Source organism: Quercus suber, unplaced genomic scaffold (genome assembly GCF_002906115.3).
Source record: "Quercus suber isolate HL8 unplaced genomic scaffold, Cork oak 2.0 scaffold_812, whole genome shotgun sequence".
Classification (NCBI taxonomy): domain Eukaryota; kingdom Viridiplantae; phylum Streptophyta; class Magnoliopsida; order Fagales; family Fagaceae; genus Quercus; species Quercus suber.
Genome location: NW_027070244.1, coordinates 37,800 through 61,834, shown reverse-complemented (window position 1 = coordinate 61,834; position 24,035 = coordinate 37,800). Strand labels below are relative to the sequence as shown.

General features: G+C 33.9%; 1 protein-coding gene and 1 long non-coding RNA gene across 2 annotated transcripts; one reads left to right on the top strand and one right to left on the bottom strand.

Moving 5' to 3' along the window:
* The first annotated feature begins 8,836 nt into the window (after positions 1–8,836).
* LOC136064963 (uncharacterized) lies at positions 8,837–14,280 on the top strand. The gene is made up of 3 exons (XR_010626619.1): positions 8,837–8,880; positions 9,050–9,114; positions 14,226–14,280. It is a non-coding gene; the product is annotated as an uncharacterized LOC136064963 (long non-coding RNA).
* Positions 14,281–17,417: 3,137 nt separating this feature from the next.
* LOC111999435 (probable inositol transporter 2) lies at positions 17,418–22,740 on the bottom strand. The gene is made up of 6 exons (XM_065767487.1): positions 22,435–22,740; positions 22,243–22,313; positions 19,448–19,783; positions 19,021–19,128; positions 18,317–18,922; positions 17,418–18,182 (listed from the first exon to the last, which is right to left on the bottom strand). The coding sequence occupies exons 1-6, from the start codon at positions 22,565–22,567 to the stop codon at positions 17,697–17,699; spliced, it is 1,740 nt and encodes a 579-aa protein (XP_065623559.1). The 5' UTR covers positions 22,568–22,740; the 3' UTR covers positions 17,418–17,696.
* Between the last annotated feature and the right edge of the window lie 1,295 nt (positions 22,741–24,035).

Here is a 24,035-nt window from a genome sequence, read left to right as displayed (position 1 = left end):
CTAGTAACCGTAGTGATTAAACACTGATTTGTCTAGTTTCTTCCAGTATTGTATCAAACACTGACTTGGCTTGCTCTAAATGTTCAGCTTCATTATTCTTTTTCATTAATGGAATAATCACTACTTTTAATTCTATTTTTTGATGTCTCAAAACGTTAATAATACAGAATTAGGCAAAGAAGAAAACAAAAACATGGTTTCGCAGAAGTTGAATATATGTAAAGGATAAAGGATTTCTAATTTCTTTGTTAGTTATGCAGGGTGTTTATTGAATTAAGTTAGTCAGATTAGAGGTGACTAACCTCCTAGAACATCATAAAGAAAAGACCATTTGCAATTTAATTTGCTTGCTTTCTTTCACAGACCTCGTTTACAAGCAAGCAAAAAAAGACCATTTCAATGGTGGCTCCTCCAGGTGCATGAAAAACAAAACCATTCTAAAATCTAAGATTGCAAATATGTGTCCAAGCCAAACATCAAGAACCTGCTAGTTGTCTCTTTACTAGGAAAATTGTTTGAATTTGTAACCAATTGTCCATATAGAAGTGATACATGACAAAATGGACACTGCTGCTTGACCTTGAGCTAGTAGTTTTCACTACATGTTGAACTCTTAGCTTTCCAATACCTCAACTAATAGTTCTAAGTTGCCTTCAACTAAAATACCTATATTATTTTAGCTGGCCAAATCTAACCCCCTTGAGAAAAATCTATAATTACCTTTTCTTTCATTCAGTGTCCATTTTCCCCCAACCACAAATGGATTCCATTAACTTCACCTGGACACCTATCCTTGGAAAATCTCCAATATTAAATAACCAAGGTCTCCTATGTAGTTATGTCTACAGAAGTACTTGTTAGACTTAAGTCTAACTTCATTTCCAGTGTGAAGATTGAGTTGAAGTCCATTGAACCAGATAGAAATCTAAAATAGACATGTATGGGGGTTGCAACTTCCTGTAGCATATATATATATATATATATTAAAGTGGATTCCATTTGTAAAAGGCAGAGCATTGCATTGAACCCAAGCAATGCATCAGTTCTCCAGCTCCTATGATTATTAAGTAAAACAAAAGCATAATTTAAAGGTGTGAGATAAAAATTAAATGTCTAAATCCAATAGTGAGCAGGCATATACCCTGTTTTTTATTTGGATTATTTGCTCTGTGAAGAGAGAATATGTAACGACCCCACCCCACCTGTATAGATAATGTCCGCTTTGGGGCCTCATATCCCTCACGGTTTTGTTCTCTCTCAAAGCACACAGTAGTGGGGGAAAAGGCCTCTACACATTGAAGGGAGGTCATTCCTTATAAACACATTCCCATGTGCTTCCCTAGGCGATGTGGGATACCATGGAATGCAAGACCCTCCTTTTTGGGTCACTACAATCCACCCCCCTTATGGGCACACCCGTCCTCGCGTGTGGGGCCCACACTTCTAGCTAGGAAATGGCTCTGATACCATCTGTAACGACCCCATCCCACCTGTATAGATATTGTCCGCTTTGGGACCTCATATCCCTCACGGTTTTGTTTTCTCCCAAAGCACACAGCAGTGGGGGAAAAGGCCTCTACACATTTACGAGAGGTCATTCCTTATAAACACATTCCCATGTGATTTCCTAGGCCATGTGGAATTCCATGGAATGCAAGACCCCCCTTTTTGGGTCACTACAATCTCCCTAGGCGATATGAGATTCTATGGAATGCAAGATCCCCTTTTTTGGGTCACTACAAAATAAATATGCCACTCTAGAAAGCATGGAAAATAGTGAGAATCAGAATGTTCTTCTTCCAACAATTACTTTTGGTTGATGATACTTTGTTTCTTAAGTACTAAACAAAAATATAAAAGTGATTTTTACGTCTTTGGTAGTATCACTTGTAGTTGAAGGTCTAAATTCTAAAATTATAACCCAGTTAGCATTAGCAATCAATTCTTCTTACTATGTCACTTGTATAGAGACATTAGAAAGTTAAATCAATTTCATAAGCTAAACAAAGCCTCTCCCCAAACCCCAAACTCTCACCAAGTTGAGCTACAAGTTGAGTTGGGAAAAAAAAAAAAAAAAAAAAACTTCCATTATAATCTAGGCAAGACAAAGGAAATACACCGGCTGAAGACAACATCTGCCTTTTAACAGAATTTTAATTCATTGACACAAATATGATCATAATATGAACTGTCTCAAATTCAACATGTTTAGCCTTACATATGTTTATCTACCAAAGTGATATTAGCAATATTATAAATTTCACTACATAAATTTGTATGTCAACTCTTAAATGCAAAAGAAAAAAAGAATTTAAAAAATTTATCTAGTTGATGTAACTTTAAATCACATTCACTATCATATCAGATTCTACAATTTTGAAGTACAATTGGTAGTAGCATTTTCCTAAGGATTCTGTATCTCAGCAAAACACATTCTATCATTCAAAATCACAATTGCAGGGAGTAGGGTTGGGAAATGGTAGATAATTGACAATTCTTAAGGTTCAATATCTACAAAGGGGGGAGACCATATACCATAAAACACCAACTTTTATTTTATTTTATTTTTTTAAGTATAAATTCTGCATTCATTACTCAATTGATTGAATGTATTTGTACATCAACATTCACCTGCTCAGCTGCATAATGATATCAAGAGTCTCCTCTAACTAGGCAACAAAGTTCTTCACGCTTCTGGCATGACAACCTAACAAGTCTGCTACTATTCCCTCCCCGGAGCACATGCCATATCTTCATTCTTCTAAACCTCTAAAACATCAATTTCAACCCATCTATCGGGTGGCCTATTGCAGACTCATCTGGATGTTCCTTTTTTTTTTTTTTTTTTTTTTTTAAAGATAAAAGATAGAAATGGATGTTCCAAAAGTTTGTTCCTTTTACTATTGCAGACTCATCTGGATGTTCCTTTTTTTTTTTTTTTTTTTTTTTTTAAAGATAAAAGATAGAAATGGATGTTCCAAAAGTTTGTTCCTTTTCAACTAATGACCAAGAAAACATGGGAGGTAACACTCGAATAGGGGAGAATATGTGAATGCAAGACACGCGGCTACCCCATAGAGCCCACAAGCATACGAACACGACCAAAGCAAACCCGAAACCCCAGAAGCCTAAACCAAACACACTTTGAAAATGGTTTGAATTCAATTGCTTAAAAGTAACAACTTCCTTTTGTAGCCAAGAAAAATCCAAACTTTCTAATATTGTTTTCGATTTCTCTCTCTCTCTTTTTTCCCTGTGAATTTTAATTATCAAAAAATGAACCTCAACAACTAAAAGAAAACAATAAATCCAGATATTGGGTAAGGTTTTACCCACACATGCTCCACATCATCAACAGCTCAACGATCTTTTCGTTTCCTCACAACTGCCTTGGCTGGTCTCGTCTTACTTGAATTGAAAGCAGAGCACATTACTTGAATGCACACATTCCCTAACAGCCAAAGTAGAGTTTAAAGAGAGGGACAGCCCATGGTTTGTATTGTGTACATGTATGTGTATGTATATTATTATTATTACTATTAATATTATTATTATTACTGTTCGAAATAAAAGTAGTGTTTATACACCATGTGTTTGTGAAAAAATTACCATATACACAACCATAGTCATTCACAATTAATTCGTAGTTATTGATAACATTACATGCATTCAGTCCATTGGCATGTCTAAATGAACTATTAAGTTGACATTAATGCAACATTTGGTGGGATGGAGGTCTAAATGAAGAGAATTTCAACAACTGCACTATATATACATTTACATTGGGTCATTTTTGTGATCACATAATTGCATGCTTCTCAGCTTATTGTTTAATTAAATAAATTTGGAAGAAGTTCGTAGGGAATGCATGGTATTTACCGTCGCCGGTTCCGCAACCAGGGGGATGTATGCCAGTGCGGAGTGATCTTCGCAACCCATGTACCAGCTCAATATTTTCACTTCCTATCTGTTCAATCTGTGCAACCGATTTGTCAGGGTTAGGAAGTGAAGGTTCCTAGGTGGGCTTAGGCTAAACTACAGGTGGGGTCGGTCGGCCAAGTGTGGGTACAAATATACAACCACCCTCATGGGCAGAGCCGCTGACCAATGGGGGACACAACCGAGTGTGTAGTGGGGATTGAGGGTCGGCTTGAGCATGGGATGTGTGTTCTGCACTATTGTCATGGCTAGCAGGGTGGGATGGCTGGGCAACAACGTTAGACGTGTATCGTGTTGTCCATGTACATGTCCCAATCGTCGTCAAATGCCTACCAAAACAGTTGTATTTATTAGGATGACAATAAGGGATTGAATCAGAAAATGTCTTACTATTTGCAGCCTATATATGATTCAATGGCATTTGACCCTTTACAGGGGATTTAACTTGGGGACTGAAACCTCTCATTTACACACTCACATGCAAAAAATGTCGTCCTAGTTGCAGCCTCATGGTTGCTTTCTCTTCTGGTGTTCTTACTTTTTATTCTGATTGAATATTTTTCCATTTGCAATGAAAGTATCATATTTTGCCCCCCAAAAAAAAGTTGTCTACTATTTGCTATCTTTTTTTTTTATTATTGAATAATTATTTCAACTTAAACAAAAAAATTTAAGAAAATTCTTGAAGGTGAGTGATAAAATTTTATGTTTTAGGATGGAGAAAATTTTCTAACCAAGAGTGGAGAAAGATTACTTGCACTATCAGTTAATGTCTCATTGGTTTTAAATTTAATAATAGTATTGTGATTGTAGTTTATAACGAATGAATGAAACAGGTTTGCATGTCTTACATTTCAATACATATATATTTTGCTTGGAAGAAAAAAATAAATAAAGAAGAAGAAGAAGAGTCAATAAGATTTATGAAAAGAGATTGAATACAAATAAGCCCTTGGGGATTAAGATTCTCTATATTTTAAAGAACACTAAGATGTCATTACTTGTTACCTTATAACACAAAGTGACAATACACACATATTGATATTCAACACAAAAAGAAAAACAGTATCTGATAAACAACTTTGAAGTTTTTTTTTTTTTTCTTTTTTTGTTTGTTTGTTTGTTACCTTATAAATTTGACAGAACTACAACTAATACAATACACAAAATTTTTAGACATAAAGTGTGATTCCATAATACACATCCTGTATAGGGTAAAACAACAAACAGCTCTCTCTCTCTCTCTCTCTCTCTCTTCTTGGACACTTGGACTGGACTCATCTCTACTGCATACAATGTGACACAGTATTATTTGAAAGATTTGTTCCCCTTTACTTTATGAAAAGATAAAACAGATACCATAGGCTAAGAAAGAGTAGAAAGCATACCGTTTAGGATGTCCATCCTTAATCAAGTACTTTGTCTCTTATGAGTTGAGATTTCTCTTAAATTTGACAAAAAATTGAATTTAATAGTTTGGGACAAAGTGTTTATTCCCACTGGTTAAGGAAGATATGCTTAGTTTTAATTTTTAAAGTTTGGGAGAACATTGTAACTAATTATACCATAATTAAGAGAAGGAAGTGCAAATTAACCCTAAAAACTATTTACCAAACAATATATACTTCGCTACTATAATATGTCCTCTAAATAAATTACAATTGAAAGTACTAGAATTGGAAGTCAGTAAGAATTAGAGGTATTAGAGGTGGAAGTTACCTGATTCATCCTCATCCTCCTAACTTCATACGGGTGTAGGCACAGGCCCACAACCACCTCTACAACCTCCAGTGCCTCCACGCCCTCCCGACCCACCACCTTGCCTACAACGGCCTGTGGCCTGTGTGCTCGCCTCACTCGCTGCATGCATGTTCTCCAATTGCACTTAGCTCAACTCTCTGACAAGATCCAGCATACGTAGCAACTGGTTGTATAGTTCGGACACTGGTTCACATTGCAATAGTGATGCAACATTTGACTCAACCTGTGAAATAAATGAGTCACGTTAAAACTTTTCTAGTTACTTTAGTCTTGTGCAAAACTATGCCTTTGGAAACAAATTATACATGATTAGCTTATTCATATATAGCACTGCTATTGAAATGGCACACCAATACATACTGGTTGTGAAAAATGCATATCTAGTGGCAAGAAATGAAATGTTCTCTAGAATGAATGTCAAAATATTGATTAAGTGGCTCTATAAAACATAATTTTCAGAATTCATGCAGCAACACACATATATTGTCAATCCATAAAAGAAGCATTGAATTGTTGCCTTACCAACATTTCCCAATACGCCAACTCTCGCATAATGTACTGTCTGGTCATCCTTCAGTACGACTCCATGTAAGCAACAAGGTACGTTATGTCCCCGTCCAATGTCGGTGCCTCGGCAACACATTCCCCTTTATGGGCCCATCAGTCAATGTAGACAGCATATTCTTGCGGCCAAGTCCTCTCTAGTTTACCTTGGAGGGATATTCTGTGGAGATCAACTGATGTATCCACAAGCTCTGGTGGTGCTTGCTTTATCCCAAACTAACAAAAGACACGCTCAGGATGATGCTCCTCTACTATCCAAAAATAGATCAACGACACAATGACCCTCCATATGTGTCAGTCGGCAATGCAATATAGGGGCAACGAGTCTAGGACATCCCTATACGGCTCCCAAACAACCTGAATAAACGGTCAACAAAAAAAAAAAAAAAAATCAAACACATACTTATTTGTGTCAATCCTCAATGTAAAGTTGTTATTTACAACTATATGTTTTGTTGGCTTATATTCCATGCCAAATTTGATTGTAACTATTTTCAATCCGTTGTACCTTGTGTTTATTATGGGATTTCATTGTAAGGGTTGTGTGATAGAGATAGTAGTGTGAAGACTCAAGCATTTGAAGACTAAAGAAGGTTTCATAGGTATCTCGCGACTTAGCATCCCGCAAAGTACATAATATGCCCTGCACATACTGGAATGCAAAGAGTCAGGCCAGATGGAGACAGCTATATCTCGCGGATAAGGCCTTCCTGCGAGACACCCGCGAAGTATCTGTTCTACCAGCCTGTCCAGTTTGATTCACACTTTTATGCCTACACTATATATACCCACATTACCCACAAATGTAAAGGAGAGCTTCTGAGAGAAAACCCTAGCCAAACACCTTGAGAGTTAGAGATTGTTATACCCACAATCCTCTACACATTTGTTTTGGGAATTTCCTCATCTCCTACCTCTCCATTCCTACACCATTAAGAGGTTGATAGCCCAAACACTTACCACACCCTTTGAGAGTGTCAAGTGGAGTTTTGGTGCTATTGGGAAGCATTAGAAGAAGCCTAGAATGGCAGATGCAACATGGAGCTTGTTACGGGATCCGGAGAACTAAACAAGATACTGTTTTGAGAAGCCTTGTTGGAGTAGGAGTTTGGAGAGCTTAGGTACAGATGGTAGATTAGGCTTGGAGGGTCTCTTACTCACCCTTGTATCCCAACTGATTGTCTAGTGGATCGATTTCCGCTTAGAGGGCGGCGGAGAGGTTTTTTACCGAGTTCTTCGGTTTCCTCTTCGATAACACGTCTCGGTGTTATCTGTGTTTGTATCTCTCTTCCCTACTCTTGTTCATTTCATTTTTACTGTTGTGTTGCTTTAAATATGGATTAGAGTAGTTGTCTTGCTTATACGCTTGTATTTACACTATTCCGCACTTAGCATTAAGTTACTATAAAATCAACTAAGCTGTAACTTTAATTTGGGGGTCTACACAGCTCGTGTGTTTTCGACACATTTCCGAGCTTTCACTCAATCTGAGCAAATATGTACAAGACCATTGAAGAACCACTTCACTAAAAATCCTAAGACATTCTTGACCTATTTCCCCCTTTTATTGGATTTGACATGGCAAGATGCACTCAGATACTACTGGTTGCACTAGTTGAAACCGAGGGAGAAATTTTAAGGGTTCACAGCTAAATATGTGTGGAATCAAAACCATAAAAATCAATGTAAAATTACTAATCAAGGTACTTTATATTGATTGCCCACATTTGTGAAATGTTTGTAACTAATTCCCTATATATATATATATGGTCTAATCGACCAAAGTTACATTATTAACTATACACATGAAGTAGTTGACAACCCTACCAAGTGAAAAACAAAACTATGGAGAATTGTATCATCATGACATGAAGAGGTAGAATACCTGGTGTGCCCGTATACTCGACAATGACGCACAATACACAGCTAGCACATGTGTGGCATGCTCTGTCGTGCTCTTCGGCCCCTTCCATCTAGTAAACATACAATTTCAGACAATGCTCATTAGTTAATATCAAACAACAATGCTGCCATAAGAGTAAAATGCTTAGCAAAAGACATTTCATTATTCTTATTATTTTTTTCCAAATAGAACCTACCAACCAATCATTTAACTATGAGGATATGTATATGAGATTCTAGTATTGATCTTTTGTTTCTGTCTTTTTTTCGGTGGAGTGTCATCATTATGCTTCCCTTCTCTTCTAGTTTCTACTGTGTTTCCTTTCACGTTTCTTTATGGATGAAGCTAAACTCACTGTTAAATTTCTATTTTATATGCAATTATTTGTAAAGGATGTTGTTGCTTTTTGCTACTATTTAATTATATATTCATCTATGATTAGGAGAAGCACTTTCCATGTCAGGTGAGCCTTTGCACTTTCTTCCACAAGTGCTGATGTGGTGAGATTTGGGTGGGCATAGGAGATTCAGTACTGGAGCTGATTCCAGTCACTCTATTTTATTTCCATTGTTGACATTGACTGTCCCAAGTAAATGAAAAGATTTATATTGTGAATCTTTGAGCTTATATCACTTATTATTGACAGGCTTTGTGCCAGAGTGATGGAAGCTGCTATAGTTCAAATAACCCTGAGTCTAGTACCTATGCTGCTGGTAATGATTTATCAGGCGCTATAGTTCAATGATTATTTTGGTATCAACTTTGGTCTTATAACTGAAGTTAGGTCTTAGCATGAGATGGTTACCAATTGCTGTATTTTGATATTTAGGACTCTTTGAATAAGCTTATACTCACCACCTCTGGTCATCATTCTTCTTTCAGGTTTAGCCCTTGAAGCACTTGCTGGAACCGTGTCATTGGCATCTTCTGAGATTGATCAGTCTTTGGTAATATAAAAGTTCTTTTGATCTTTGTTTTGAGAGCAGCTTAGAATGTTCTATGAATGTGAACAACAATCTAATATTGTACTATTTATGTTGATCAAGTCTTTTTTTCTTTCCTGGAGTAGTTGTGACTCAAAGTGAATAAAATTTTATTGTAACAAGTTTTATTTAATTTTAAGTGTCAATTGTATTTTACCATTAGTCCATTGGATTTTATTTTACGTCTTTTTTAGCTATTTAAGTTATTAATATTGTAGTTAATTTCCTAGAGTCATGATCATTTTTTTCTTAAAAAAATTCAAAGATTGGATTTTGGCCCACATCAATTAGAGTTAGGATTTATCCTAGTAGTCTATAGAAGCATGCTATTGTACTCCTATGGTGACAAGTTATTAATAATTAAATTTCTATTGGAAATTTTCCGATACCTTGGTATTGATTCTAGGCAAACCTAGTTGATGATTCTTAAGTTTCTATACAGGACAATAAATTTTTCCTTATATTGCTGCCATGAAGTTTGAAACAATTAGTTAAGGATTTCTAATTTTCATTGCATGAATGCGTATATATATGACATTATGACTTGAGATTAAGTCAATGAAAACATTGAAGACAGGTACGATAATAACCTTTGATCACTTATCCTAACAAGATGATTTCGGGGTAAACTCATAAATATATTCTAATTAGAGGAGAGAAAAACATCATTTAAGTGACATGACTTCTTAGATAATATCAAATGACCTGTCAATAGTTTAGATACACCACCTGCAACAAAGAATCCATTACAGACAACGGTTTGCTAAAACTTTATAGTAATCTATTGTTATGAATCATGTTCCACCAAACCAACAAAAAAAAAAAAAATGAAGTTCACTACTAACCTGATGTCTCACCTAATATCTAACAGATATTGTTTGTTCTGAAATATGTTTTCATTACATTCACCTCTGCCACTTTTTTTATTTATTTATTTATAAATTATGCATGTAGTTACTGCAGCCTTTTGGTAGTGTTTTAATGCCACTCCGCTGCAATCATGTCCTGAAATTTTTATGGGGTTTTTAAGTTAGCATGACTACTTTATGAAGTGCACTTACATTTATGCTTATCCAGCCAAAGCCTGCAGTTTTCTTACGCACTAGGTGATTTGATATCTTTTGTCATTTATCCTTCTCTTTATCCTATTAATTTTGTTTCCTTTGTTATATGTTATTCATCGCTATTAAAGAAGGAGGACAGTGATAAATAATTCAGACTTGCAATTATTCATCGCTATTAATGAAGGAGGACATTTATAAATAATTCAGACTTGCAATTACGTGTGTATGAAATTAATCGACATTACTGATGTTTTCTAGATGTTGAAGGAACCAAAATTTGTATATACTGTGGACATGGATGTCAGTAGACTCCTGAGTCTCGAGCCTCGTACCTGGGATTTCATTTCTCGGTTGGAGCCTAAACTTGGGCTCATAGAACATATGCCTAATGAAAGAGCTTCTGGTGATTTGATTAGTATAATACATGATTCCAAAAAGAACCCCAAAGATATAGTGACAAGAGAAAATGGACATAACATTTATTCTGGGTCAGAAAAATCATACAAATGCCCAACAATCAAAAAGACAAAAATAGCAGTCGTCGGTAGTGGACCATCATGCCTGTTTGCTTCTTTTGTTCTTGCAGAACTTGGTGCTGATGCTACCTTAATAGAAAGAGGTCAAGCTGTTGAACAAAGGGGGCGTGACAGTGGTGCCTTGGTAGTTCGCCGTATTCTACAATTGGAAAGCAATTTTTGCTTTGGGGAGGTTATATCTCGATTCACTTAGTGCTTTTCTTAAGGTTGCATAGTATCTCTAATTTTATCTTGAGCTTTCCTTGAATAGTTAAAAGTCCCACATGTTGGTCTCCACTTATTAAGAGGGAGTATGGGCTTATATGTAAGGAGAGAGTATTAGAATAATGATTAAATTCACAATTTTCTAATTGCTCCCGCTTTTCTGGGCAAGTGGTGCTTTATTGAAATACTCAAAAACCCCAAAGTGGGACTCCCTACATGTTAAAAAAAAAGACTCACTTTAAGAGGGATTGATTTATGGTCTAAAATTTTAATGTATTCCCTAGTCATTGCTTTAGTGGACATGGCTTGTGAATTGCCTCTGTTTATCAATGTGTAAGAAGTGATGATAGTATTCTTTTTAGTCACGTAGAGATAAGATCATCTGCTCCTGATTTTCATAATTTCAATTGAAGTTACAAAAATTTAGCTCTCAAGGATGCTACTCATATAATTTGAAAAGAAGGTATCTGGGCTGTTCATCTATTGAAACCAATTATGCAACCTGGGTTTTGTGGAGTTTGAACTTGTACTGAAGCCAGGGTCAAAGTTTATGATATATTGATAGGCCACAAACTGAATTGACCATTTGTGATAGAAATTAATTAATTAATTAGCCAAGTTATTAACTAATCAATTTATCATGCAAACGCGTGGTAATACAAATAAATCACCAAATAACTAAATATGCAACGGAAATTAAATGACACGGTGATTTGTTTACAAACGGAGAAAAACCTGACGGCAAAAACTCCACCGGGTGATTTTTAGGTCACCACTCCCGAAACTCCATTATTATCACAACAAACGGTTATAAGTAAAGGAATCCCAAGTACCTTACCAACCTACAGTTGAACCCTTACCCCAATACTCAATTAGACTTATTCTGTAATGACAATTCCCACCTTTGATGCACGGCTCTCAAGTACGTGACTAACCAATGCGCGAATCCCGATACGCGACTTCAACACCAACTTTGAAGGAGAGGTTGGCTACAAAGTTCTTCAGTTCATTCTACATGATGAAGATCAAGAAGATGCTTGGTCACAAAATCCTTTAGTGCAAATACACAACAACTTCTTTAGAAAAGATGAACTAGGTTAAGAACTTCGTCTTTGATCACAAATTGCTTGAACAGAGTTTGCTCAATGCTTGTGCAACTTGTGTACAATTTGACGGCTCTTAAAATAATCCTTTTATATGTTTAGGGTTAGGAGAAAAGAAGGCCCAAAGACACATTCATGGATCCCAAGAAATCAGATCAGAAAATATGATTTTATAAATCTCGACAGATAGTAAGGTGTCGAGGAGTTATCGAGCAGGTGTCGAGCTTTAATAAATTTGCACTTCAGCTTGTTTTTCTTGAACAGACTTGATGACTTCAATACTTGATTTTGAAATCTTGTTTCTTGAAGTGTTAAAAACACCTAGAACTACTCAATTACAAATAGAGTGCGTTTTGTTAAAAGATTAGCCAATTTATATAAACAAATGACATATGTTCTTAATAAGTGAAAACACATATGTCCTAACATATATGATGTAGTTAGCTTGACTTTTCATAGTTTTTATTTTATGTCAGGCTACAATTTATGGTGTGTTACTGTTATTCTACAAAGGGGTATATCTTGTGTTACATCTGAATTTTATATTCATGTGCAAGACTAGCAATTTGTTATTGTAAATACGTTCACATGGATCATTTTTTGTATTTGTTTCATTATTCTTCTTCTTTTTCCTTGGTCATTCAAACTTTCATGCTGATGATTTTTCATTATTTGTTTACTTTGAATCATTTATATAAGGACTTATGCATGGCAGGGTGGTGCAGGTAGCTGGAGTGATGGAAAGCTAGTAACTAGAATTGGAAGAAACAGTGGCAGTGTCTCAGAGTGAATAAAATTTTATGTAATAAGTTTTATTTAATTTTAAGTGTCAATTGTATTTTACTATTAGTCCATTGGATTTTATTTTACGTCTTTTTTAGCTATTTAAGTTATTAATATTTTAGTTAATTTCCTAGAGCCATGATTATTTTTTTCTTAAAAAAATTCAAAGATTGGATTTTGGCCCACATCAATTAGAGTTAGGATTTATCCTAGTAGTCTATAGAAGCATGCTATTGTACTCCTATGGTGACAAGTTATTACTAATTAAGTTTCTATTGGAAATTTTCCGATACCTTGGAATTGATTCTAGGCAACCCTAGTTGATGATTCTTAGGTTTCTATCCCGCTTGGTGTTGATTCCTAGGTTTCTCTGTTTTTCTGCAAAATGCTTTTTTTCTGGGTATTTTGTACTGCATCACGGTGTTGTTTTTAAAAGTTTATAGATGGCTATTCCATGAGGTATTTTATCTGCCACAACTTTTATAAATTTAGTAGTCATCTTCCAATGAAGTCAACATCATTTTGTGTAGGGAAATGTTTATAAGTATGTCCGTGAAATTTTGATAAGATGGTATTTCAGCAAAATCCATAAAACTGGCATTTGATTATTTCCATGGTGCTTAGGTAGTTACATGGTGATTCTTCTCATGTGTTCTTAACAGAATGGTAGTGTAGTTTGAAGTTATCATTTCTCAATGATTATTTGAAAGTATTACTTCAGTGGGACCAGCAATGGTAATGACCCTATTTGAAAGTATTAGTTCCAACTTCCAATAAAAAAACTACTAGCTTCAACTAGTTTGGCAATTTTCCCTATATTGTTAGTTTCAGCCATGTTCTTAACAAATACTGTGCCTACTGACTTTAATTTTTCAGTGCTTATGGTCTTGAATTTGAAAATTCTAAATGGAACCTTTTTTTGGTTTGTATACTTTTTTCTTTTCCCCCCTATTTTAATAATGTTGGTGTTGAGAAGAATTTAATAGCCTTTTTGGGTGAATTGAGGGACAGTACTACCACTGCCTGCAGGGGTAAATTTTAATTGATCCCCCTGTATTACCCATCCATGCCCTATTCCTCATCCAAGCTGGACTTAAATGACTCGTTACAACAACCAAGGCTGGAAGACTGCTCATAAATGGGGCTCTAATTTTCCATTATATATACTTCCATTTTGTTCATGCCTTTACTGTTTGCTAGTATCCTGGTGCACTTGCATATAATACAAAAGTGTATACGTCCATGTGTATATATGTAATATTTGTATGAAATAATACTCTGTACTATAGTTGTCTTTGCTAATGTTTGTTGCTTGTAATGTGGATGTGTCATCTACCAGTGTATACTTCAATATTCCATATCTTACAGATGGTTATCATTAGTAGATTGTTACATTGAAGAATGATATAGTGAAGTTCTTTGACAGTATTGAGAAATATGGTATGTGTGGCTCTGCCTTTTTCCCCTTAAAAGTTTCTGTGTAATACTTATACTTTTAAAATACCTATTTAATTTTCTACTCATTGTCAATATCACTTGCTTTACTGCAAGAACTTGTATCAATTGCTAGACAAGAGTCTATTCTCATACCTATTCCTCATTAATTTTTGTTACAGCACCGAAAGAAGAAAAGACAAATATCTTTTATTATTAGTATAATGGGAAAAGACAAGAAGAAATAAATAAATAAATAGCTTGAATTATTTATGTTGTTTTGATACACATGCACGGTGAATGACAAATGACATGACAAATGTATCAAAGTAATTAATCAAATAACATACCTCCTGGCGAGGGGACCTTTTATGTATTTAAGGCCTTTTATTTATAATGTTTTGTCCTATGAAAATAATTTTTTAATTTTTCTTTATACAAAGACAACCAAACAAACTTCAGTTCTTAAATCTTTGTTTAAGAACTAAATGACATTGGATTTCAATGTTTAAGACAACCAAACAAACTTTAGTATTTCAATGTTTTTAGGACAATGTCATTTACATGATCCTGGTTCTTTTCACATCTACCTATTACGTATAACCTCATAAAAAGCTCATCAACAATGAAATTAAATTTTTTTAAAAAAACTTCTGGCATAAAGCATGTGAAGAATTTGATATTATTCAATTTACCGTAAATAAGTTAGGAGAGTCAGATATTTAAAATTTCTATCACTTTTTTTAAATCCCTAAATCTAAAAATTATATAGAAAATTTCTGAATATATGAGCATTAACAATTTAACATGTAGAAATGATTTATAAGTGCCTAACTCTCAAGGAGAATCACGCTTAATGTTCCAGTGGCATCCAAACATTAAACTACAAAGAAAGAATTGGTAAGATCTACTATAAGTAAAGCAAATGATTGAGAAGAATGAGATTTTCTTGACAAATTGTAAACTAAAAATGGGTTCTGATTTAAAGTGCTTCTCATTGGTAATTGAGTGCATTATGTAATTTTATATTTGGGATTAATGATGAATCAAAAAAATTGAATCAATGGCCTCGTAATTTAATTGGTTGACACCTTCTGGTTTTTCGAAGAGATCTAGGATTTGAATATGAAATATCATCTCCCAAACCATCGATGTATTAAACAAAGAATGAATATATATATATATATATATATATATGAAAATAATATCTAATAATTTTATAATTATTTTCGAAGAGATCTAGGATTTGAATATGAAATATCATCTCCCAAACCATCGATGTATTAAACAAAGAATGAATATATATATATATATATATATATATGAAAATAATATCTAATAATTTTATAATTTTATATACTATAATATATTAAAATTTATTAGATTGCAAATGTCTAAAATGTTAATATGAAATACAACATGTAATTCTTGGCCTGCCTTATTAGCAAAGAATAGGTCTATATATTTTATTTTAGTTACATAAGATATAGTCTACTTTGGCATTCAATGCAATAGGAGCTTGTTTTGGTGCAAGCGGCTATCAGCACAAGAATTTTAGCAATGTGGGTATACAGATGCAATAAATAGCTAACACGTTTTGGGTGGACAGAGGTCCAATGGTTTTGTCGCATGTCATTCATATGCAATAGGCAATAGCTAAATAGTATGCACAAGGACACTTGTTTATTTTATGCATAAGATGAAATTTCAACCCATCCAACACTTCGGCCAAGGAAAAGTAAATTTATAGATGTCCTTTTTTCTTTTCTTTTTTTGGTTAAAAGGAAATACTAGCACAGCCTATCTCACGCTAGAGGTGAGATCAGTTTCAGTTATCCTATTAGCATACATGCCAGCAGTATCCATATTAACTAAATACAACATATCAGGGCTTGGCGGGTAATCAAACACAACAAAAAAAGCACCTGCAATCATATAAGAGAGGGGCATATGGTTTATTAGTGACTGCATTAGACTTTACAAGATCAACCACCACTTTCGCATCTAACTCCACAATCAACCTCTGGATTCCTGCATTCAAGGCTAGCTTCGAACCATCCCTTAACACCCAGAACTCAGCAGTAATGCTGGTAGCAAATCCAATAGAACTCGCAAACCCTTTGAACCAACTCCCATTACAATCTCTTATAAGACCACCACCCCCTGCTTTGCTTGGGTTCCCACAAGAAGCCCCGTCCGAATTTAGTTTGTACCACCCATAAGGGAGCTATAGATGTCCTTCCAACACACTACAATTTTTTTTTTTTTTTTTTTCTGGGAGAGAGAAACACACTACAATTGACCAAAGTAAATTTATGGAATTTCAGTGTACCATTAGAAGCTATAATGACCAATTTCCTGGTTTAGCAAAAATAAAAATATTGTCTAATTACCAAGATTCCCTACTCAAAGCTCAACAAAATAGAACTTCTTTTCAGGGAATTTGGATATTCTTCTCCACATTATCAGGGCTTTTCTGCCAAAACTTAAAGTGAAAAGCTCTATTCTCCAGCATCTTCTCTATCTCCTCAATTGGTAGGCCCTTTGTTTCTGGGACACAAATCAAAACAAAGACTAGGCCTATAAAAATATCTCCTCCCAAACCATTATGTGTATTAAGCAATCTATATATATATATATATATAATTTTATAATTTTATATACTAGAATATAATAACATTATATACTAAAATTTATTAGATTGCAAATGTCTAAAAAGTTAATATGAAATACAACATGTAATTCTTGGCCTGCCCTATTAGCAAAGAATAGGTCTATATATTTTATTTCAGTTACGTAAAGATATGATCTACTTTAGGTATTCAATGCAATAGGAGCTTGTTTTGGTGTAAACGTTATCAGCACAAGAATTTTAGGTACAATATCTTAGATGTTATTTCTTAAATTTTCTATTTAAGATTTAGTCAAGTGATGTGACTATTTAACTAAAAAAATACATTTCCATCATATGAGAAAAAATTTTACATGACAAGATCTTAAAAGAAGAACCTGAAGAACAACACATAAATATTGCCCATACAATAAATAACTAATTTGCCATGAGAAAGTATTTTGGGTGGACAGAGGTCCATTGGCTTTGTTGGATGTGTCATTCATAAGCAATAGGCAGTAGCTAAATAGTATGCACAAGGAAACTTGTTTATTTTATGCACAAGATGAAATTTCGACCCATACAACACTTTGACCAATGAAAAGTAAAATTATAGATATCCTTCTTTCAACACACTTTTTTTTTTTTTTTTTTTGGAGAGAGAAACACACTACAATTGACCAAAGTAATTTATGGTATTGCAGTGTACCATTAGAAACTATAATGACCAATTTCCTGGTTTAGCAAAAATAAAAATATTGACCAATTACCAGGATTCCCTACTCAAAGCTCAACAAAATAGAACTTCTTTTCAGGCAATTTGGACATTCTTCTCCAAATTATCAGAGCGTTTCTCCCAAAACTTTAAGTGAATAGCTCTATCCTCCAGCATCTTCTCTATCTCCTCAATTGGCAGGCCCTTTGTTTCTGGGACACAAATCAAAACAAAGGCTACGCCTACAACAGCAATGACCCCGAACAAGAGGAAAGTCCAGGGAGTCCCAATAGCTTTTGTTAATGATAAGAAGGACTGGGATACAACAAGGTTTGAGGACCAGTTTACCGTGGCAGCAATTCCACCACAAATGCCTCTATACCTTAGTGGATAGATCTCGGAGTTGACAATCCATGGGACAGTTCCCATTCCAGGAGAGAAAAATATGATGTAAAGAGCCAACCCACAAAGTGCAAGCCATCCAGTTTTGCTTGGACATCCCCTAGTGTACCAAAGCCTATCTACTCCCTGGCAGGCATCTTTCACTGTGTCATTTGAGATCACACACTCCCCTGGCAATAACTGTAAGATGAAAAAAGTGAGAATAAATAAAATGAAAAAAGTGAACCATAAAGAGGTGGTAGTACTCTAATGCACTGTTATTTAGAATTTGAGAAAATACTTTCTAAGGGATACACAATGAAATTTACATCTACCTTATCAGTGCCTGAGGCACAGAACCCACATGATGGAGATGAAGCCTTCAAACACTCCATACAATCCCAACTCTTAGCATTTGCAACCACCGAACTATAATCTGGGCAGGTGTAATTTTGGAGATAAGAGGATACAGTTGGTGTCACTTGTGGTGAATTAGTTGTGGTATGGTAAAAGATTCCACATAGAAGCGCAAGTGCAATTACCACACCACTCAAACTGACAGCAGCAAGTTTCCTTCTCCCAGTCCGGTCAATCAAGTAGATGCTCACGAGGGAGCCCGAAGCATTGAGGCCAGAAGTGACGAGTGAGAGGAGGAGTGCAGTTTGATTAGATGCAATTCCAGCCAACTGAATTATGGTGGGGCTATAGTACATGACTGTGTTTATGCCCACAAACTGCTGGAAGAACTGAAGTCCAACTCCTGCAATTAGTCCTCTTCTTACTGGCTTGGTACTCCATAGTTCTCTATAGGTGATCTTTCCAGCAGATCCTGTTGCCTTAATCTCTGCTTCTACAGATTCTTGTAGATCTTGCATCTCTGTTTCCAACTGATGGGCTGGGTATATTTTCTCCAGTAAAGCTTTTGCCTCTTCTACTCTACCCTGTTAATTCAAAAGACGCGGTTAACAATCTTTGATTCGAACAAAGCATATATTTGATTATATAAGACTATGAAACAACTAGTTTATGAGAGAGGAACCTTGCGGTATAGCCAACGGGGTGACTCTGGAAGATATAACATCAGGAAAAACTGCACCACAGCAGGAACTGCTGCAACCCCAAGCATCCAGCGCCATGTTCCTGGAGCCTATACAGAAAAACACACAAGTTAACATGTTTTTCATCTGCCTAGAGTACAAGCATTACAATATATGAAAATGAAAAACTGATTGTAGAGTGCAAAATAACTGTTGAAATAGCAAAATTATACTGTTTTGTTAACACAATTAGAATAACAAAGGAAAAGTTCAGTATAATTAGTAGCCCAATTTTTTATGCGTCTCCAAATAGAACAACTGCCACTAGTGCATTGAAATGCTATATTGAACTCAATGCAAGTTGGTGAAATGTGAATGAGTATCCAAGCACTCCTAACTTTAAAATTACAACTACATTTGCTTGCTTACCTCGGTAAAGGCCAAGTTGATAAGGTAGGAAAGGAACTGGCCCCCAGTTATAAGAAATGCATTGGTACTAACGAGGGCACCGCGGATTTTGGCTGGGGAAGCTTCAGAGATGTACAAAGGGGATGTCATTGATGCCATTCCAACACCAAATCCCACAAAAATACGTCCAACAATGAGAAGCGGTGGGCCATTGGCAGCAGCCATGATCACAGCTCCAATAAAGAACAAAAGGTCTCCTATGAGAAGTGCAGGTTTCCTTCCATGGCGATCATTCAACCATCCACCAATAGCAGCTCCAACAATTGCTCCTGCAACTGCCATGCTCACTATAGTTTCCTATACATATGTATTGTCACCAAACACAGTAATTAACTTAATATACATTTTAGTTTTCACAAATTAGTAATAATATGGATTTTTAATTTTGAACCTGTTAAGTACAAACAAATAAATAAATAACTAATCAATAACTCACGCAATGATGCAATGCACCAGAAAACTTAACGAAATATGATTTTTTTTTTTGTCTCCCTTTTTAACATTTTTTTTTGGGTCAAAATATGAAATTCAATAATTAAGGTAATTAATTAATACTAGTGTAGTTCTTTTTAATTTTTTATATAAAACTAGTATAGTTATTTATTATGATTATATTTGTATATGGAACTATATATTCTAATGTTAAATAAGATATGATTTGATAAAATTTGAATGGAGGGTTTAAAAATGGAATATAATTTATATCTAATTAAAAAATATAATAAAACAATGACGTGTAAAATATTGAAATCTCAAAAACTTACATCGCATAATATTATGATGTTAGCCAATATTTTTTATTTTTTTTATTTTTTTTAAGAAACCGAGTTCATGTTCTGTTTTATATATTTTTTAGATAACTATATATTAGTATATTACTACAAATCCCCTAACCCTCCACCCCCATTATATATACACACACCATGATTTGAGATTAAATTTCTTGGTTCGAATCAATAGAGATTATATAAAAGAAAAAAGCAACTTTGGATTTTTTTTAAACATTTTAATAGGAATTATTAGATGGGAAAAGTTAATGGAAAGGTATTGGTTAAGGAAATATTTTTAGAAACTTTTTATAAGAAAAAAAAAAGTAATTAATATTTTTGATAACTTTTTATATTTCTCCTAAAAGTGGTATTAGAATTTTCTTAAAATCACCCATTAACAAATGCCTTAAAAACATCTATTAACTAGACCCTTATTATATCATTGAATCTTGTGATTTCACTTTTGTCCCTTGTTTAATAAAGGTGGAGATGCCACAAAGTCCAAAATTATTGTGAGTAAATTTAAGGTTTTTGAAATTCAGCAAAAAAATTTAAATTGAAATTAGTCAAATTTTAACAGAATACTGCAAATTAATTAGTAATATTGGTTACTAAAAAAAAATGTTATTGCGTAAAAATTGAAAAACTAATTTTATAGATTCATGGATAGAAATTGAGCCGAAGGGACCTTCACGAAGGGCCTGTGAAAGCCCATAAAAAATAAAGCTGAGCTGACCCAAATATTCTAGGTCCAATTTCTTCTTGTTTTATTGGAAAAGCAAGAGTCTTGTTGGATTAAGTGAAGTGCAAGACTAAGTGTCATGCTGAATAATGTTTTGACACTTGTCAAAATGCTGACCACATAACAAATGACACTTGTCAACCTAACACTAGTTTATTATTATTTTTAGATATATACAATAAAATTTTCCATTTTAATTTGTGGCGATTCGTTGATCGGTTTTAGTCGAGGTGGTATTCAATCCTTAAATCTCTTATGTGGCGTTTGGTACAGGGTAATGTTTTAGGATTCCTAGGAATGTTTAAAGATTCTCATGTTTGGTTGCAAATCATGCTAGGAAATCAGATGCCAAGGGAATCTGTATTCCTCCCTTAAACCCCTCTCAGTGGGAATGTGGATTCCCTTTAAAACAGATGGGAATCCAGATTCCCAAGCTTAAAGGAAATTATATGTTTTATAAATTGACAATTTTAACTCTTTTTTTTAAATGACTTGGTAGTTCATATTCAAATCTAAGGATAAAATTAGAAAAATAAATAATTCATTTAAGATTCCTGGAAATAAACCAAACATAGGAATAGCTACATTTTTAGGAATGTGATTCCTAGGAATCACATTCCTAAGAATCTGGATGCCAGAAGTAATGTGGATTCTCCCGTACCAAACGCCATATTATATTGTCACCTAGATCTATGTTTTTTTTTTTTTTTTTTTTTGATTTCCTAGATCTATGGATTCTTATCCATAATAAAGAACAAAAAAAGAAAAAGAAAAAGTAATTGAACGAAAAAATCTAATCTAAAAAAGAAGGGAAAAAGATTTGCTTGTGACTTGAATCGAGACTTCTCCAATTTTTATGTTACCCAAAAAAACACAGACTTCTCCAATTTTTTATATTGGGTGTTTTTTATATTAAAAAAAAAGATTTCTTAATTTTTTTTATCCACTTTTTTTAGTTTTTTTTTTCACGAATTCAGGTTTACATCTGTGCCTAATTAAGAATGGAAAAAAAGTAAGTTCTACATCAATAATAATGAACTTGTTAAGGGTAATTTGGCCATTGTAAAGGTAAATAAATAAATATTTATTATATGTATATATATTAGGAAAGACAAATAGGAACATTTATTTATCATATATGAGAGGCTTTTAGAAACTGGATAAAATTAACGAGGAGAAGATGAAGATATATTCAAAGACATGCATAGATAATGTGATATATATTTGGTGGTAGATAAAATCACCTGCAGGTAAGTCTTTTTATCCACCTCGTCAAAATCATCTCTAATGTAAAGAAGAGCTCCTGATATCACTCCTGCACACCAAAAAGTGATGAAAAAAACATGTTTAGAATATACACAAACACATACATAGATACCCAGAGAGAGAGAGAGAGAGAGAGAGAGAGAGAGAGAGAGAATTATATTTATATATACCAGTGTCATAGCCAAAGAGAAGGCCACCAATCCCAGCGGAGAAAGCTAGGCGAAGAACATAGGGGTTTTTCCATGTTAGAGCAAAGCATTCTTTGAAAGCTGATTTATCGGCCATAGGTATCCCTCCTTCCATTTTCCCTTCTTCCTCTTCTTCTTCCTTGTAATTACTGTCTTTTTAAGAAAGACAGAGTATTCTTTATCTCATAGAAAAAGAACCAGAGAGATATAAGGAAAAATAATAAAAAAACAGAGTTAAACTAGAAGAGAACGAGAGGAAGCGAGAGAGACACACACTGCGAATGAAAAGAGGTGAGGCTCGTGTCTTTAAATATAAGCTGAGAGTTGGATTGAGGTACGTGCGTGTTTTGTTGTTTTGTGTTGTGTCATGTCACATGTGTGAGAGAGAGAGAGAGAGAGAGAGAGAGAGAGAGAGAGAGATTGATTCGGATAATGAAAAGGGTTTTGAAGGGAAAATAAATCCTCTAATATAGGAATTTTCTTATTGAATATGAGAAATGATATATCTATAATATTTTTACAACAAATTTTAAGTGGTAGATTGTTATTGTTGGGAAAAAAAAGTAATCTTAGTGTTAGTTTCAAATTTGAACCAATAACAACAAACTCTTGTGATTTGTTGTAAATATGTTGTAAAATTGTTGTATACGTAGCATTTCTCATTGAATATTGATGATGATGATGTTCAAATATTGGATACGATAATATTCAAAATTGGATAAGGGCTATTAAAAGAACCAATTAATACTTGGCACTAATCCAAACCAAAAAAATTTAAAAAAATTACTAATATTAGCAAAAACAAACAAAAAAAAATTAAAAATTACTACTAATATTAGCAAAAAAAAATTACTACTAATATTAGCAAAAACAAAAAAAATTGACGATGATGATTTTCAAATATTGGATAAGATTATATTCAGAATTGGATAAGGGCTATTAAAAGAACCAATTAATACTTGACACTAATCCAAACCAATTTCTTTTTAAATTACTAATATTAGCAAAAACAAAAAACAAAAATAAAAATTACTACTAATATTAGAAAAACAGAAAATTTAAAGATTACTACTAATATTAGCAAAAACGGAAAAGAAAGAAATTTATACCTTATTTATATAAAGTAATAAAAAAGAAAAAAGAAGAAAAAACAGAATAGATTGTTTGACAAAAGTCAAGACTACCAACTATGGAGTATGTTTTAGACTTGTAGAAGCACATGGTTACTCACGGGAGGTGATGATAGCGATTCTATATAAATGGTATTCGCCAGTCACCACCCGATTATCTAGCGCGTGTGATGACTTTACAAGTACAGATTTTTCCATCCTTAATGATGTCATAAAGTCCCAAGTTTTTATTTTATTTTATGGAATTCAATCATTCATTCATGGAATCTTCTTGGCCATTCCTAAAAGATTATAAACAAAAATAAAAATAAAAATTCCTTTTTGAGACAGCATGTATTAGTATTTTCAGCGAAAATGTTTTTTAGAAGGTGAGCTATTTAAAAAAAAAAAATTCTATAAAATTATCTTTTTTTTTTTTTTTTTTTTTTTTTTTTTTTTTTTTTATTTTTTTTT

Excerpts from the sequence above, each read along its gene's own strand:
- LOC111999435 (XM_065767487.1), bottom strand. The coding sequence starts at position 22,567 with ATGGAAGGAGGGATACCTATGGCCGATAAATCAGCTTTCAAAGAATGC. Across the intron at positions 22,314-22,434 it reads TCTCTTTGGCTATGACACTG|GAGTGATATCAGGAGCTCTT; the intron begins GTATATATAAAT and ends TTTGGTGTGCAG. Across the intron at positions 19,784-22,242 it reads ATAAAAAGACTTACCTGCAG|GAAACTATAGTGAGCATGGC; the intron begins GTGATTTTATCT and ends ACATATGTATAG.